The 18,344-nt window shown below is 42.5% G+C and overlaps 1 protein-coding gene across 2 annotated transcripts in view; it reads left to right on the top strand.

The window, feature by feature from the left end:
* Positions 1-978: 978 nt before the first annotated feature.
* Positions 979-18,344, top strand: part of tbc1d22a (TBC1 domain family, member 22a) — a 52,068-nt gene continuing 34,702 nt past the window's right edge. Inside the window, exons 1-6 of one of the 2 annotated variants that reach the window (XM_088288994.1) lie at positions 979-1,211; positions 1,595-1,651; positions 2,224-2,407; positions 2,470-2,704; positions 5,479-5,658; positions 14,199-14,269. In XM_088288994.1, coding sequence (XP_088145120.1) covers positions 1,150-1,211; positions 1,595-1,651; positions 2,224-2,407; positions 2,470-2,704; positions 5,479-5,658; positions 14,199-14,269 — 789 coding nt within the window. In that variant the 5' untranslated portion in view covers positions 979-1,149. The remainder of the gene's footprint in view (positions 1,212-1,594; positions 1,652-2,223; positions 2,408-2,469; positions 2,705-5,478; positions 5,659-14,198; positions 14,270-18,344) is intronic. The other variant, XM_088288995.1, reaches the window with a different exon arrangement.

An 18,344-nucleotide genomic window follows, 5' to 3' on the forward strand; every position in this document is an offset into this window, starting at 1 on the left:
ATTGAGTTTAAGAGGAAAAACAAACTCTATAGTCAGCACAATGATATCTCGTGACCCAAGGGAACTAAGCACCCAAACTTACACACAATGCCATTTAATTTCTTTTTTTTCCATGACTTGACTCAGGCAGGGTAGCGTTGTTATTGCAAACCAGAGTCCCACTAGGAAATTGTGGCCCCTGCAAAAAAAAAGGAAAAAAAAAGTTGCTTAGGGCAACTAACAACAGCAACACAAACCTACTCCCATGTTGCGGAATAACTGTTGTAATAAGGCTAAAAAAAAAAAGAAATAACACACTCAAGGTCATATAAAACATGTTTTCCCAATAAAACGATGAATTCATAATGAAAAATGCGTTTTTTGGCAATACATTTTGACTTGAACCTTTCTCGTGATTCAAAGCAGTCAGGACCTTCCTCCCCTTTCTGGGATAATCAGCTACATAATACTGCATTCAAAAGGGACCCCCCCCCCGACCCTCACCCCACCAGAGAGTATGGCCAAACAAGCACTGAACGTTTGCATTATCAAGAGACATTTGCTACATTCATTTAGTAGTTTTCCTAAAATTGGTTAATTTAAGTTATTTTACAGATGAGGTTAAAAAATGTAAAACAAATTAAAACGAAAAGAAAAAAAATGGAAGATTAATATGTGGGTATGTTGTAAGGTAAGTAATAAATATAGTCCAATTATTCCACAGTAATTTTGAACCTCCCAAAACAAAGTATGAAAATTGAACCAGAAAGTTGCTGTTTTACAGAGTAAGATTATATATATAGATAATTGAAACATTAATATAATAATATAATATTATTCATTTTATTTCCACGCGTTTAGTGGTCCTGATGCTGGTGGTCTTCCATTTGATTGACGCCACTTTCCGCTTTGTCAATGAAGACGCAAAAAAATAAATAATGACGTCACCCGCTCCTCCGGCAGATCTCACTTCTGATTGGGCAGCGACGAGGAAATACCGCTGCGACCAATCACAGACGCGCTTACTCGCCGACGAGCCAGTATCAACATGGCAGCTCTCTGAGTTTTGCAGGAAGCAACCTGGTGTAAATAAAGCCAAAAATAACGTTTTGCCAGCAGCGACAGCGTCCGGGCGTCTTTATTTAGGACCGGTCGGACCCGAAGGGGAAAATGTCGAGTGACGGAAACAGAAAGCAATTCTGGAAAAGAAACGCGGCGAAGGTTCCCGGCAGGTGAGTGACGTGTTCCCCTCCGGAAGGCTAGAATAGCTAGCGAGGCTAATTCACTCCCAGTTCCACTTGCTCAGATTCAGCCGAAAAGTTTCACTTCCCAATCCCTGGAGAAATCTTCAATATATCCGCCGCCGGTTGTCACTCCCCTTGCTTGCGCGGTATTTTCGCCTCTCGGCTGCAATTCGCACGTTTCGAGCAGGCTAAAGATGCGATGCTAATCGCGGCTATCGCAATCACTGATTTCTCTCATTATACAACAGCACACATGGCGCTCAGATTTGACAATAAAATGGCTGCACTGGCTTTTAGCATATTCGCGATCGCTTTGCTCAGCATGTCTTGACACTAGTTCATTCAGTGTCTTTCTGTCTCACTTTCCTCAGCATTCAGCATGTGTATGGCGCACAGCATCCACCTTTTGATCCACTTCTTCACGCTAAGTAAGTGTAACTTATTGCGTGTATGTTTGATTGTTTGTTTGTACGGATGTGGGTGCGGTGCACTGACTTCATTTCTCCTACAGTTGTTTGATATTATCATACTTGTTGAAGGGGTAATAGTGCAGAAGAAAAAGGAGGAAGTGCCCTTACCAGAAAATCAAGTTTTGGTTGAACTGCTTCGTTGGAGAGTAATCAGGAAATCAGAGCTCCAGACTTTTTTTTTTTTTTTTTTTAACTTGTCGCTCAGTTGCCCCTAAACTGAAATTTTAGGGGTGCACATTGTTAGTCAACATGCAAAGTAAATATGCAGTTCACTTCAGTAATTCTGACTAAACTACTGAAAAATTGGATGAAGCGTGGCGCACACCAAAAAAATGCATATTTGTTGGTCGCACATATGCGAGTTGATGAAAAATTTTGTTTCACTGTCTCATATTTTAGGGGCACTTTGGTGACACCCAGTCTAATTAATACACGTAATAATTGAAAAGAAGAATATAACTCAAACTATGATGCCACAACATCCCTATAAGCCCTCAAATGTTTCTTTCATTTTTTCTTTTTATTTATAGTTTGATTAAAGCCGGCCAGAGGCCATCTCCCGCCACCCCGGGCAAACCCAAGAAGGCCACCACGTTTCAGGAGTTCGAAAGCATCACAAGCGATGCCTGGGATGTCGGGGATGACGACGACGAGCTGCTGGCCATGGCGGCGCAGAACCTCAACATTGAAGTCGTCATGGAAACCGCCAATAAGGTAACAATGAGATTCGTTGCTCCCTGGCAAATTCGATCTAACCTTGACTATCCTCTGAGCAGGTGATTGAGAATCACAGCAAGTTGCAGGAGAGACAGAAGCTGGATGACCCGGCGGAGTCGCCCCAGAGGGACGACGACACCCAAGAGGAGGCGGCGGACAAGGAGGAGGACGATGAGGAAGACGACGAGGGAGACTTGACCAGTCCGGAGGTTTCTTTCTCTTTCCAAGGCAGCCTCGACACTGAAGGTCGCCTGGTGAAATCCCACAGCGAAGCTCCCATTGGATCACAGAAAGGTTAGTAGCTCTTAGTCTCGTTGTTTAAAAAAAATAAATAAAACAACAGCCTGCTTTTTCTTTTTTTTTTTTGTCTTTATGTTTGACTCTGTTATCCTGCAGGTTTGCTGCTTGAATTTTCAAACATTCTGCGCTTAAAGGCCCGAGATTAGCAAAAGGAACATCCAGCCAAATGTGCAAAGTCCTCAGGTTGAAGTCTTTACAACCAAAGCTGTCAACTGGAGTGATCTTTATACTCTCATTATGATATCATCTCTCTCGGTCGTAAGGAGGGAATTAGGGCTGAAGGAGAAAAAAAAAAATCAAATCATTAAAACTCTTGATTTCGGCTTGCGAGGTGAGCGGCGAACGTGCTATTTGATGATGCAAATGATTTCTGACAGCGCATCATTAGAGAGAAGTGCCGGAGCTGCTTGACGACAGGCCAGAATTGAACTTAGCTGATGTTTCAAGTGTTCTCGGCAGCCGGCGTCTGCACTCGCATTTATTACATTGAAACGACTCGGAAGCGGCGAGCTTGATTTTTGGGGGGGGGGGGGGGGGGTGGTTGGGCGCAATTATCACTCCAAAGACATTTGCACTGTGGAACTTGCAAAGTTGAATGTTGCTGTTAAAAGTTCAACCGAAATGCTCTGCGAGAATGTTGTAAATCTTGTTCGACTTTCGCTCGGGAAGCATCGTTAAGATCACAAAAGTTTAGCTTTTTTTCTTTTTTTTTTTGCGTTCTCACAGAATGATACCGGTGATTACAAAGAGGAAAAGCGCAATGATAACCAAGTACAAAAAACGTGACATTGGCGTGGCTGCTCAGTAAAATGTGACCACTAAATGCACAAATGGGTGTGACATACTTCCGCAGTTACAATAAAACTCCACTAGGTGGCAGTAATTTCCCTGCCAGGTTGTCATCCAGGGTTGAGTTGTTTTACTTTATTATAGTTCTATTTGACATCGCGGAACTTGTCTTTATGTTTCTGAAATTTAAGACCTTTACATTGTTCCTTAAGATATTGGCTGGACTGAACAAATAATCGAGATTTTACTCATTATTGCGATTACAATTTAATGTGCGATTTTTTTTTTTCTGTGTATATTTTAACACGCAAGCAATATATGAACAAACCACAAAGATTAGATTTTTTTATCGATTTTTTCTTATTTTGGCTTTTAGGTTCGTCTCACGCCAAAATGAAAGCAAAATGTGATCTCAACACAATTAAATTGCATTTCAAACTCATTTTGCTTATAAATAAATGGCTTAGAGATGATATGCATCTCGGTGTATTTCAGGAAAAGCGCAAAAATGTAAGCACATTTTTTTTTTGCTTTTCTATGAATGGCTTGGCACAGAGAAAAATGCAAATTTGTGACTTATGAACAGCAGTTTAGCACGGTATTTTTATCCGTATGCAAATGACTAATGGCATGAAGGTCGGAGTCAATGAAGGGGTTGCCATATTGATTCGACTGTAAAAAAAAAAAACAGTACAATTGAAAGAAAGTTATCATCATACAGTACTGCTTATAACTTTGTAATAAACTGTTAGCCTGTCTGCCGTGGGGCTCTTAGCGGCGTTAGGATTACATAAACATCCCACTGCCCTCCGGCGCTTCTTCTCATCTCCTTGGAGACGACGCGGCTCGTGCTCACACGCGCTGTCAGATCGCGCGGATATGCGCATATGTAAGACAAGTTATCTTACACCTTCGGGGAGAATGATGCAAAAACTCGCATTGGAGATGCAAAGCTGCATAAATGAATGGCGGATGCATTCCGCAGGTGGGTCGACAATACATCGCGTTTATGTTTATCGGCGTCACTCAGTGATGGGGACGCATTTTTCCCAGTGTGGGGTTTGTCTTTGACGCTGTCACAACTCACCACTTGCGTTTGGAGTCTTTTGGAGCGCAACTGGAACTTGTGGGCTTCGGCAGACCGAAATTATGTTTGTCCCTGCCGGCGTGGTGGCTTCGCACTTGAATCACGCACATTTTGCAGCAACTCGATGCGAAAAAAAGAAAAGAAAAACCTGCCACCAACACTAATTACAGTCGTTTTCACCAGGCGACATGCTTGGAGCAAAACAACATTAAAAGGAAAATGGTCACATTGCTTTCAAAATGGAGATTTGGATGGCACGCTGAAATGGAGTACAGACGGCAATCTTGCCTTTGGCGCATTCCTCTTAATGTAAAATGGGTCATTCTTCTGATATAAAAAAAAAAACGCTCAAAAGGAACTTGCCATTCATGCACTCTGCTGTAGACTTGCATTCAATTATGGTGCGCTTGTGTACTATTTGATTTTCCATAATCTGTGCAATAAGATGCAGGTTCATTCAATTCATCTAAAGCAGGGGTGGGCAAAGTTTTTGATTGGCGGGCCACAATGGGTTCTAAAATTTGACAGAGGGGCCGGATCAGTTTCGGTGACCTCACCTCATCGGGAAAAAAAAAAAACATTTAGTTTTTAATGAAAGTGAACAAAAGCATTACAACAAAATATGTCTTTGACACACCACAGTATTTAAAAAATAAAACATTAACAGGGTTTATTTATTTATTTTATTTTCAAGTTCGGCGGGCCGGATTAAAACGTTTCGCGGGCCATATGTGGCCCCCGGGCCGCAGTTTGCCCACCGCTGATCTAAACCATTGTGAAGAGTACCAAAATGACTTTGACTTTTCATCCAGCAGGAGAAATCCAGTAGCTTGTATGTTTTCCGTCACCTCTTGATCTCTCAGCCGCCTCTTGATTTTCCTCTTAACGGCAGATGCAGCAGGTGAGCACGCAGCCCTCTACAGACAGCGCTCTCTGCCCCACCGGCCGGTCATCCCGCTCGTGGCGCGCATGGCCGACCAGAACACATCAGGCACGCCAGCCATGACCGAGAGGGAGGCGTCACGTTTGGATAAGTTCAAGCAGTTGTTGGCTGGCCCCAATACAGATCTCGGTAAGAGACAGGCTGACTATTCTTCCTTTTTTTATTCATTTCAGTCAGATATGTTTTGACTTTTCCGGTCACAAATTTCCGTTCCTTTGCAACCCGTTTGGCTCTCAGCTGTACTTTTCGCCGCTCACTTACTCTGCCAGCTGTGCTGCACTTTTCAACGATGCAGCGGACAAGGGGGGGGGGGGGGGTGTGCGGGGGAGCTGGAGGGGGAGTCGCACAACCGTCTGGAGGCGCAGATTAAGATGAGACCAAAAACACACCAGCACCTACAGCGACAAAAAACGCGGCTTTGCTCTGATGAAACGGCAGGCCTCTGTTGGCGAGAGACTTTGTCTTCCGACCACGTTCCGTTCGTGACCGGCCTCGCGGCGATGCAGTGCACTTGTTGCACCAAACAAATTTTTTAAATTTTTTTTGGAAGGTACATAAACGCACGTCCAAATTTGTTTGGTCCTGGTTCGCCTAAATAGTGAAATCAGTGGAAATTTGACTTGACTTGCGTTTGATTAGTTCTGCGACCACGCTCGGAACTAATATCAGCGTTTCCCCCACTGAGTGGAATAAAACTGCAAATTGTATACTGTAAAAAAAAAAAAAAAATACCTTAGTTACATAATTGCATAGAATGTAATATAAAGATTAAAACCGTGATTGTACCATTTTTTTAAATTTTTATTTCAATGGACATTGTGCTGCTCCTTCTGGTGTGCCTCCAGGGGGCAACAATGCAGACACGTGTGAGACGCAAAGACTAAGTTGCATTAATATTATTTGGCTTTTGCAGAACATCATGAAATGTCTTTGAGTAATGTTCTACTTTTCTGCCTGTTGCTGTTTGCACTGTTTGTGTTAAAATAAAAGATGCTTAAAGGTTAGGTAGAAATATTGACGCTACGTCGCTTCTTTATGGCCCTTCGATGGCGGGCGTTTCGCATAATGTGTCAAGACTTTCACGAGACAAACTTAAGTGTAAATCTTTTGTTTTATTAGTTTTACATTAAACTTCAAGTGGAAATGTCAAAGTTTTTATTTTTATATGAAGTGTTCGCTATCTGCCAAAATGTGTGAGTTGCGGCAGTAGTAAGTCTCGGAAGCACAATACAAACAATATATGCATCTATTTGCGTGTTCTTGTTTGCTCGTAGCATAACGCAAAGCACCCGTTGGCCTATTGTGCGAACGCCGTCCTCATTGAACTCCCCACCGAAATCTCAGCTCAAAGCCTCTTTCATCACGTGTCCTTTGTGTCACGCCTTGAGTGGTTTGCGCGCGGCGCCCGGAGAGCACTCGAGAAAAAAGGAGAGCATGAAGGGAATTAGCGCTTAGCAACTAATGAGTCACGCGCTTATGCTGAACATGCAAAGTGTCGGAAATAGTTGAATGCAGAAATGACATGGTTTAATTAGCGCCGGCGCCTTTCTTTGGCGACAATGGTGTTTGTCCTCTTTTATCGCGACTGAAACCAAATTACCATCGAGGCTATCCAATATAGTCACGGTGTCAATGTGTTGGACTGGAGTTCTGGTCCCTCCAAACTGGTTCGCTGGTTAGTCAACTGGCTAACCCGAGCATCGCGTCCAGTATGTGGAGATGTCCGACCTGCCCGGCATCCTTGGCAGTCTCGTTTTAATTAGCTTCATGGCTAAGAAGGGATGCAAGTCAGAATGGGATTGCGGATTTTTGTTTTTGCATCCGGCGGTCACGACTTCCGCCTCTACGGTCTCTGATTGGTTAGTTTATTCATGCCGTGATGAATTAGGAAGCACTAATCCAAAAATGAAATTGAAGGCATAAGATGGGACTGCACACTCTAGATTTAAAAAATGAAGTCATTGTCCATGTTGTAAAAAAGCGACCCTGAAAGTGGTGTGGATGACGCCCCTTGCGTAAAAGAGCAACTCGGGCGACTGTCCTTGAGCTTAAAGGAGAGCTGCAGGGATGATCAATCGCTTCACTTCCTCTCTTGAATTGTGCAATTAATCGCAGAGGCGGCGTTTTTTTATTTTTTATTTTTTTGGAGGACAGGCCCCCCGGCGTGTCAGGGCTGCCCGTCTTTGGAGGCGTCCCACTGAAAACATTGCGATATCAACACACTTAAGCGCAGTCGCGTTCTTCATGCCTGGGATGATTTAATATTTTGTAAAACTGCGAGTTTGACACTAATTCTGTCTGCCTTGTCCATTCATAATGCTCCCCGCCCTCCCTTCCTCCCCCTTCGTTGGTGACAGCAGTCTGCTTAGCATGTAAGGTCATGCGGAGGGTGATGACCTGTGCCTTTGCAGAAGTGGGCTGATTGATGTCAGGTGGGTTGCGGCTAATTATTCCCCATGTCCTGAGGCGAGCCTGTCTGCCGTGTGATACGGGCCGCAGCGCACTCAAGTGCCAGGAAAGTGGGGGGTGTGGGGGGGGGGGCAATCCGGACTAAGTCTGGGTCTCATTCTAGTTGAATAGTCAACCCTCTCGATTTGTGAGTTTGGTAGTAGTTCATTTGTTCGTCGCCTCATTTTTAGTTCTGGATGGCGTAAATGTTCCCGTTGCCATGGCGATGGCCCTCCTCATCCTTCCACTGTCCACTTTTTCCGTGTCCGCTTTTGATCAGGTCGTGTCCAGTCTCTGCTGCGGTCACAAGAGTCGGCAGCTCCCACGCACAATCACCCCAGATGACTTATATCAGCGGAGAAAGTGCCATGCATCAATTTAAAAAAAAGAAAGGAAAAAAAAAAAAAAGGAGGCCCCATGTGAATGTGCACTTTTATATTTTCTTGATCCTTTGCCGCCTGCCGGTGTGCAGCTCCGCTCTGTTGGGGGTGCTGTAGCGCTTTGATTTATTATTTTTTTCCTCGCATGGTGACTGGAACCTTCAGTGCCGCGACACCGGCTGAAAGACCTCTCCTCTCTGTTTCTGCTCGATGATGTCGTCGCAGCATCAGCACCGCGTCCGTGCCAGAGTGGTGATGTAACTCTATTTAATGCGGTGCTGATGATGCTCCGCTTTGTGTGCGCGTGGCCTTTTCGGTGGCGTCTGGCACTGTAAAATTGCGAGAAGCCCTAATGCAGCGTTCTGCTTTCATGCATCAGTTTGATTAAAGAAAAAAAAAAAGCTTTTATGGACTCTAAAACGGAATTATACAGATCATTTTTGTCTCTGTGGCCAACATTCTACTGGTCATATTTATATTGTGTGGTTTTCTCATAGTAGGTCTGAGCAATTTCTAAAATTCAAATGCAAATTTTAAGTCTTTTTTTAATTTTTATTTGCTAAAAATTTATTTTTGCTTCGCTTTATTCAGGGGGTAGGCGTAGGCGCAACGTACTTACTTAATTTTACGCCGCACTTTTGTTTGAGTGACTGCTTAAAAGGCTGCAAGTGAGAGCGTTTAATTTGACTAAATGAAGCCTTTTTATATGAATGAATGAAGCTTTTATATAAATTTTACACAATCAGGATTTTAGAGCCGATCACAGATCAGCAAGTCAAAAAAAAGATTAGTTTCCATATTATTAATTTTTGTTGTCATTTAAAAGAATAATTGCTCTATTGGACAAATTGCTTTAACCAATTTTATTTTTGCCACCCTATCACTAGCGATCGCTTTCTCATTTTCTTTTTTGTCTCTCTCTTAAGATCCACACAACAATAATTAAGCAGATATTTCCACTCTGTTGTGACAAGCGCTTCCTGACACAAACGTTTGCAGTTTCCCGTTAGGAGCCATGCATCGTGTTTCTTGCATCTTAAATCGCAATATTGAAGAAATCGTAATATGTATTTTTATTTTTGTAATTTTTTTATTTTATTGTATTCCAAATACATAGCATGAGTTTAATTTGAACCTTTTTTCTTTTTTTTTTTTTATTATATCAAATGATCCCGTCATGTTTAATCAGCACGTTTGTCCTCTCTCGATGTCTGTACTTCAGTTTGTATTTTTTGTTGAATGGCTCTACTCTCTTCCGAATCGTGTGACTTGATGAGGCTTTTTCATTGTCGGTCTCCGTATGAGCGAATTTGGCGCATTGTGCGAGCAAGTCTCTGACTTGCGCTCACGTTGGCACGCCGCTTGTTCATTATTATCTTGTGATTTCACTGAGCATATTCATTACGTGTTCTACTCGTCTTCAGCCGGCGCACGCAATGTCATTACAGTGTGAAGTGAACATAGCGGAACCGAAAAAGGGGATATTTTTAATGAAAAAAAAAAAAAGATATGTGATTCACATATTTGGGACGTTTCGACTAAAATCGACACGCACGCACACGCTTATCCACATTTGTAATTTGACGGCCAATGTCCCCGTTCCTGCCATCTGTGCCATCAATCAGGTTGGCTGAGCAGGTATACGGTAATCGCCGTGGGGGGGGGGGGGGGGCGTTCTTTTTACAAGAGTCTTGTTAGTTTACGAGCCTTCTGCTCCCTGGCGGCAGCGCGTTGTCCTTTTTAGATGACTTAGATCGTCCAAGAATCTCGTTGCATTGACGGTTTATAGGGGGGGGGGTCTTAAATTTTTTAACACACTTCATGATAAAGATGTCACTTGAAAACGCATTGTTTTTTTTTACCTCTTGGAAATCGGGAATAATGGATGATTTTCAACAGACTTTTTAAATTTTTTTTTTTTATTTTATTTTATTTATTTATTTTTTTTACTTCAGATGACACCATCTGGTTCATTTAAGGCTTTTTTTTAGTTGACTTATGCCACCATTTAGCGCCCTGGCACCATTTTGCAAAACTTCTCCATCATAACTATTTTTCAATTTTTAGTGAGTTACGTGTGAGAGAATTTGTAGATTTATTTTTTAATGTACATTTTTTTATATGCATGTTTTTATTCTAGCTTTTTTTAAAATTTAATTTAATTTTTTTGATCTAATGTTAATTCTTTTAGATGCGTGTTTTTTTTCAAGCCTTTTTTAATTTATTTATTGATTTATTTTTAAACTGTTAATTTTTTTTAGATGCATGTTTTTATTCAAGCTTTTTTTTCCCATTTTTGTTTGTTTTTTTTGAACAGGTGTGTGCAATAGTCACGCGAGTGTGCCAGAACCTCGCTTTGCCCCAGTAATCCCGCTCCGTCTGAATGATGCTTGAATAGTGCATGGCTCCGGCCCGCCAACCCCCTCACCTCCCGCTCCCGTCAAACTTCCGTGCTCAGCCAGTGCTGACTGACAGCTCTTCTTACGTCCTCGCTGACGTCCGATCTTCGGAGTGGAAGCGCGTTGTTTTTTTTTTGTAGCGGTTACACAAGCGTGCGCGCGGGCGGCCCGCCACGCTGACTGACAGGACAGCTCGTCATGGAAGAGGGGCGTGCTTCGTGTAAATGCGATCAATGGGAGGACAACCAGTCCTGCTGAAAACGTTCCGAGCACCGGCTGAGGTTTTTGCCTCGTACATTCCCGACCCGACCTTTCGGGAAGCCTTCTATATTGCTCTCTTATAGCTGTTTTTTTTTTTTTAAATGCACCGATTCGACCAATCCTCTGGGAGATGTGTCTGCCGACTGGATGAACATCCACAATATACTGATCACACTAATTCCAACCCGCGTGTATACAATAATGTGACGTTTTATTGGTCCCACCAAGGAGATTCGGCTTTGAACGTCCTCCTCCACTTGCTAATGCATATTTCAAAATGATTGTCTGCCGGCTCAATTGCCTGTAAAGTATGCGTTTGCCTTATTGAGCTCCCCGTGCATTTATTTCTATGGAGACCTCTTAAAGAGACGCCTTCAAAATTGCAATGAGTGGAGTTTTTCACATTCTAACACAAATTAGCGGAAAGAAGAAGGAGGGGGGGCTGACAAATCTTGTCCATTGTTCACTTTGCTCATCAAAGCCGACAAGGACGGCGAGTCGCCCTCGCCGCTTCCGGGACACTTGCTGAAACTTTTCCATGCCACGACAACAGATTAATTTTCCAAATGACATGAAATGCCTTTAATGTATTCCAGCGGTAGCCGGGGCACGGCTGTCTCATTCATAATGCACAAGAGGCGCCCTCGGAGAGTCGGACGTGTTGTCGGAGAGATGGGTTAGCCTGCCGCTAATAAAACGACATCTGCAATTTAGCCTGGAAGTCTTGTATGTCTCTGCCCGCTAGGAAATTGAATTGTACCACTTCTCAAATAATTTCCATAAAGCAGACGAGCGGATGAGTGCCGGTATGTAGCACGCATTTAGAAATGATTTTCCCATCCGTGGTGGATTGCAAATGATCTCGTCTGTCTCCGACGCCGCGTATGAATGTTCAGGACGTCACGGTGTGGCTTTGGAAGTTATCAGGGGCTGACTGTGATGTGGATTCGGCATTGATCCAACACTCCGCTGGAGAGCGTTTGTCAGGATAGCGATTTTTGCCGGCCTAAACGCTGCGTTAGCAATTTTTTGCCCGCGCGTGATGCATGACCGTCTACGAGCAAAGAAAATATTCACGTTCATTTCGCCTGCTTTCCCGTTCACGCCCAAATTGTCCCCTCGCCCGCGTAGGGGGCGGTGCGATCGGGATCTCCATCCTCTTCCTACGGTGAGATTAATGCCAGGTGTGAGAAATATAACATAGTTTAATTAAGCCCGAGTCCACAAGATTCATGGACTCATTTCGTCGTCTGACAGTGCAAATGAAGGTTCAAAGGGTGCACGCCGAGAGAAGGGGACACCCTTGACTAGCTTTTAAAAGAATAATGAATGCCGAGCTGCTTGTAGGAGAACGATTTCGCCCTTAATGACTTCGGCGAAAACGCTGCATAACTTCCCCGTGGCTGTCCCCCTTCCACATAAAGGCAGATGTCATCGGCGGCGGACTGATCACGCATTCAAAGCACGCACTCGTGAGCACCGAGTTGGATATGCTTTTTTTCTTTCTTTTTTTTTTTTTTTAGTCTCAGGCCTTGTCGTGGTTGGGATTTCAAAAGGCTGATGAATGTGATACAAGTGATTTATTTTATTTATTTTATTTAATTTTTTGTTGTTTTTTTTTTTTTAATTAATCTTTTTAATTTTGTACGTTTTTTTTTTTTTCCAGCACAAAATATACCTCAAGGGAAAACAAGCTTGTTCCTTTATTTGTATGATTGACCGCACAAGATAAGGTGCCAGTATCTTCCCTTACCGAAAAGAAAACCCACAATAGCGCTCCATATTCTCCAAATTTGTTCTCCTTGCCACTTAGCGTAGTTGTAACCATCCCAACCTCGCAAAGCCCGACACTGCACTGGATCACTATTGAATTTCTGCATAATTAAAGCCGCACGGGGACAAGTGAAGTGAGATTTTTTTTTTTTTTCACGTGGAAGACGCGGCGGCACCATCGCAAACAAATGGCCGCTTCCATCGGCCAAACAAGCTCGAATGCCTTTCACTCGGAGCCGACCCGTTGCCGTTTAGCTGATTTCTATTTCCTGTCCCGCTATCTGTCTCTGACTTCATTGCATTTGCCTTGAAGAACAGGCCAGGCACGAGCATTTGGCAACGCTAATCAATACCGTTCGCTCTGCGTGAAGGCCTTATCAATTACCGGCTTCTGTTTTGAATGGAAGGAATTTGCTTGATTTATTCGGTACGTTGGTACATTTTTACTTTGGAAAAGTATGTCAGCTTTATTTGTGGTTCTCCAAATGGGGCTATGTGGCTTCCTGTGAGGCCACAAAATAATTTGCAATTATTTGTCATGTCATTAAAAAAAAAAAATAAATATCTAACACCTATATTAGGGTTAAAAAAAAAATCTTTATACGCCAATATTAGGGTTAAAAAAATCGCTGTATACCTATATTAGGGGACCACTCGTCCGCTTTGAACCAGTTTAATGCTCTACTATGACCTCGGGTTGCAACTAACAATTTTTTTCATTATCGATTCATGTTTGTTATATTGTCGATTAATCAATGAATCGGATATTTAAAAAAAAAAAAATTAATAATTTCCATCCCTTTATTCAAAAATACAGTCATGTGTTAAGATTATGAGGGGATCCTTGGAGGCAAAAAAATTCAGTCAGAGAACTCCTTGCGTACTTTGATATAAAATAATTCCTGATTGGTTAATTGGAGCCCATCCCGATTCTGAGCTGCCGCCGGACGGCGCCGTTTCTCCGTTGCCGCCCGTGCTCGCGAACGCCCACGCGACCATCACTGACTGCAGTCAAGGTGTGTGTCAGAACAAGAGCGCCATCCACTTGATGTAAAGCGTCGTAGCGCGCGTTAAGCCATTCTCTGCCTCTTCATTGACTTAAGGAAAGCACTCGTTTTAAAACCACTATAAATGTTCAATTTGCACCTCTTCATTGGATTTATTTGACGTGAGAGCCCTTCAGCTCGCCAACCTCGCCTGAAGGATCGCAATTATTAACATGATTCTTTAATAAAAACCAATGAAGGACATGACGAGATGTTTTCTTTCACTGATGAACTTGATTTGTTGAATTGAACGATCCACAAATGATTTTGTGACTCGTGCGCTACGCTAGCTCCATATTGAGCTAGATTTTGTTTTTAAAAAGCACTCAAGTTTTTTATTTTTTTTTAAAAATTTTTTATAGAAGAGCTTCGGAAACTCAGCTGGTCTGGAATTCCGAGACAAGTCCGACCAATCGCGTGGAAGCTGCTTTCGGTAAGTTTTATTTTGGCTCAAGTTTCCTACATTTGTAAAATTGTAACGATGACTAAACACTTTTAAAATTAGGGCTTATTAGATTTTTTTTTTCCACTCAATATTCCGTAATGTGCAAAAACTTTCAAGTTCATGTATTTTTTTTTTTTTAGACAAATTTCACCTTTTGTTATTTTCAAATTGCCTTTTTCTCCCCCTGCCGATTTGAATTCGACGAATTGTTGAGCCCACGTTGCAACAAAACGTGAGGTTGTTTGCCAGCGACCTTGGAAGAAACACAACTATGCAAACAAAAGTGCACACACAGCCGCATGCGCTATTAAACTTGTACCAATAATAATAAACACATAACAGATGATCACCACACACACACACACACATACAGTTGCCGTCATCATCTTTCTCCTGACCCCGCTCCCCTTTTTTTGATTTATGAAGACTGCTCACAGTTTAAGTGTGCTTTTTTTTTTGTTTTTTTTTAAAACTTGAATAGAGGAAATTAATTGCGAGGAACCAATAATTTATTCATGAGACACTCTGTGTGTTTACTCATTAAGCCATTGTTGTGTCGTACGGCTGCGAGTCTGCCGAGAGATGACGGGCTTTTTGAGCACCGTGACTCTCCCATTAATTACCGCACAATAGCTAATGTGCCGCAGAAAAGATGCCATTAAAGGTGTTGAGTGTGCGGCGCGAGCTGGTGTGAAGCAACCCAACTGGGGCGGCTTTAATCGTCGACAGCGTCCTTATTCGGCGGCGTGTTAAATTGATGCCATTGGACACTGCGATGGATGCTACGCCGTGCGACGGGCGCGTTTTTTTTGCACGCACGTACGCGGTTGCGTAAGTGCAACTGCCCCGTGGTGTCGGTGTATGCGAAGACAAGTGGTTCCCTGTGGAGAAATGAATGTTAATGCAAGTGGGATGTAGGCCCGGGCACACAGGCAACTCAGCATGCAACAGAATTATGACTGACCTTTTCGTGTGCAAGTTGCCCCCCCCCACCCCCTTCTCTCCCTTTTGGTCCAAAGCTTCATCTTTTAGTAGTCACTTTTCAGTAAGTACATTTGTGAGTGGAAGACAGTTTTAAGCTTGTTGTGGCGATATTTTTTATTTTTTTTTTTTTTAAATATAATGTTACCCGCATGTTTGCATTATGCATGGCGGCCGGTGTTCCATCAATTTGAAACACTGAGCATACAGCTGTTGCACAGGATTTGCCTGGAGCAACGAGCCACGTGCTGGTTCGCCATGCCACGAGGTAACGGCGTTATCGTTTGGTCACGTGACAGGCTGCTCTTATGACGCCTTTGCGTTTGTTTAATTAATTTATTTATTTAATTATTTTTTTTAAATGACCTGTGTGTATGAATTTTTTCATCAAATTAATTAAAAATAAATTTATTGTGAATTATAAAAATGTTTAAAGTATTTGTCAAATGAAAATGTTTCCTTGCACATTATTTAATAAAATCCTAATCATTCCTAATGAGAGTAATTAAAATTGTTAAATAAATTAAATAAATGTCTGTACAATTTTGCACACACTTTCATTAAAAAAAAAATTCTGTGGTATATGGACTAAATTGTTCATTAAAACAGGAATTGTTTTATTATTAAAATTTAGTAGGATTTAATTCACCCGAGAGACTTTGTTTGTGTTTGGGCGCTGCTGTTTTGGTCAGCTACACGGACCAAGCAGTTTTCTCAATATACCTTATATTGTCGCGCCTCTCTCAATTAAAAAACTGTTTGATATGATTCATTCAGTTTAAAGTTTCAACTCAATGTGAAATGGCTCACTCACATTTTTTTAATTCCAAACCAATTTTTACGCCCACAGTGACTATTTTCTTTTCCTGATGTGAGTGCGCTGGCGCGTATTTGAGGGTTTATTTGACTTTGCGGTGTTTATATTCACTGTTCCAACAAGCTCTATATCTGAAGTTTCTGGCCCACCTGCCGAGGATTTCAACAGAAATCCTCGATCTCGGGCTATGAATTATCGTCGGGTTAAATCCAAAACTCGGATTAAAGCTCGGCGCTCATATCTTCCGGGAATGTCGTAACACTTGACTGCCTTTTCTGTCCCGTCCGCGCCCCCATCGGATGGCGAGATGGATCGGGAGGATCAGCCTCCAAATCTATTCTCAATCTGCGCACACACGCTCGGGCTCGCAAGGCCTCGCCGGATGCCATAAACTTGGCAGAGACACCTAATAAAACTTCACTCCGCTGACGTCCCTTGTGCCCTTCCGCTGCTCGCCAGCATGCACCGGCTTATTTAGATTTCTCCACGACCTGACAAAGATGAGAAACAAATCCCCCCCCCTTGCCTTCAGAGCCGGGCAATCCCACCGCAGTGGCCTGCACTTCCAGCCGCATCCCAGCGAGAGCCGCACAGCGGTACGCTGTTATTATTCAGCACGGAAATGAAAAAGTAGTCGACGGGAAATATTGCCAAGTGTATTGTTGCTCCACCTCATTTCACTATGCAAGCGCGGGGGCGCCACAGGTTGCCCCCCGGCTGCCGAAACGCATCGGGTTGAACTTCCCATTATTTCCGAAACAACGCCATCTCATTTCATTTGTTTAAAGAGCACTTGGCGTCCGAGCCCCCAAGTGAAATGGATTTAATGACTTTTCTTGCTTTGTGAAAAGAATGGCGGCCCGTGGCAATATGTACATTTGCTAATGGAGTGTGGCTGCACATTGTGATGCCCACCCCCCCTCCAAAAAAAAAAAAAAAAAAACTAACCAGCTGTGGAAACTGTGATAAGACGGCGAGTTCATATGATATGTATCGTAAAGCAGCGGGACTGATTTTTCGAGATAATGATGTTCATTTCCAGTCGGGGGGAAAAGATATTCTTCAGACAAGCCTCTTTGAATAAATCTGAGAATTCAGTTTGGGAGAATCAACAAAGTCATTAAAACGTGATTTATGTATTTCTTGTCACTCACTAAATTTGATGTTGAATCCGGAGCCGTCTTAAACCGGTGCAGTCGAGGAATTCAAATTGTCAGCATCGACGGTGGGAATCCAAATCAAGCTCGGAATCGCTCTTGTTCGCATCTCCATACGTCAATGCTGACTTCTCACAAACAACACTGCAGTGAATCAAAAAATAAAAATAAATAAATAGCACCCCACGGCCAATAAAAACCGGTAAATATGGTCTAAATATGGTACATTAGAGGTGCAGAGACCATTTAATAGGAAAATGATTGCAGGCGGCGTCCAGAGGCGTGTGTCTGCATAAAGCAACACGCCGGAGAGTTAGCTCCACTCCGAATAAACACGACCATATGTATTTTCATCATTTGTTTGTTCTTGATTTTGCCGCCCAGTGTCACCTAATTGAATATTGGATGCATGCCGTTTGATAATTTAGCAAAGGAAATGGAAAGGATACCGTGTGCGTTCAACGGAGAAAATAATTACCTAGATCGTTTTGGTTTTTTTTGTTTTTTTTAAGAGAAAGTGTCTTGAAATAAAGGCGAGCGCTCATGAGCTTGTAAAGGGCGACTGGCATTTTTTTATTTGAACAAACAAAAGCAATAAATTATAAATAAATAAGACGTGGAACTTGTTTTTGTATGCTGTGTTTTGGAACATGCAAAATCTGAAAGAAATGGATAGCGAGGCCTCCAGTCAAGAGACGAGAACAAATTCACTGAAAGTTTTTTTTTTTTTGCTCAACTTTTACCCCGTCCCTTAGCGGGACCATTTGTTTTCACTCCCCGAGTCCAAAATAATTCAGATGGAGCAAAAGAAGCAGCTTCATTTGAAGTCCCCGAATGGATTCCCCAACAACTTTGCTTTTCAAGTGGAAGGTCCATTAGAGAGGTTGAGGAAGTAGATGCATCCAAGGGGAGGTGGAAAAAAAAAAAAAAAAAACAGGTTTATTTTTTTTATTTATTTATATATTTATTTTTTTTCAGGCGGCTAACATTGAAGCGCGTTTCACTTCACTCATGCCTTTTTTTTTTTTTAAAGCAGTAGACCACAAAAAAAAAATTTCTCGGAGAAATGCACTTAAACTGTGCAAAATATTTGATGACGGGAAAAGCA

The sequence above is a fragment of the Idiotropiscis lumnitzeri genome, chromosome 2 (assembly GCF_059441095.1).
Source record: "Idiotropiscis lumnitzeri isolate Australia: NSW breed Sydney's pygmy pipehorse chromosome 2, RoL_Ilum_1.0, whole genome shotgun sequence".
NCBI lineage: Eukaryota > Metazoa > Chordata > Actinopteri > Syngnathiformes > Syngnathidae > Idiotropiscis > Idiotropiscis lumnitzeri.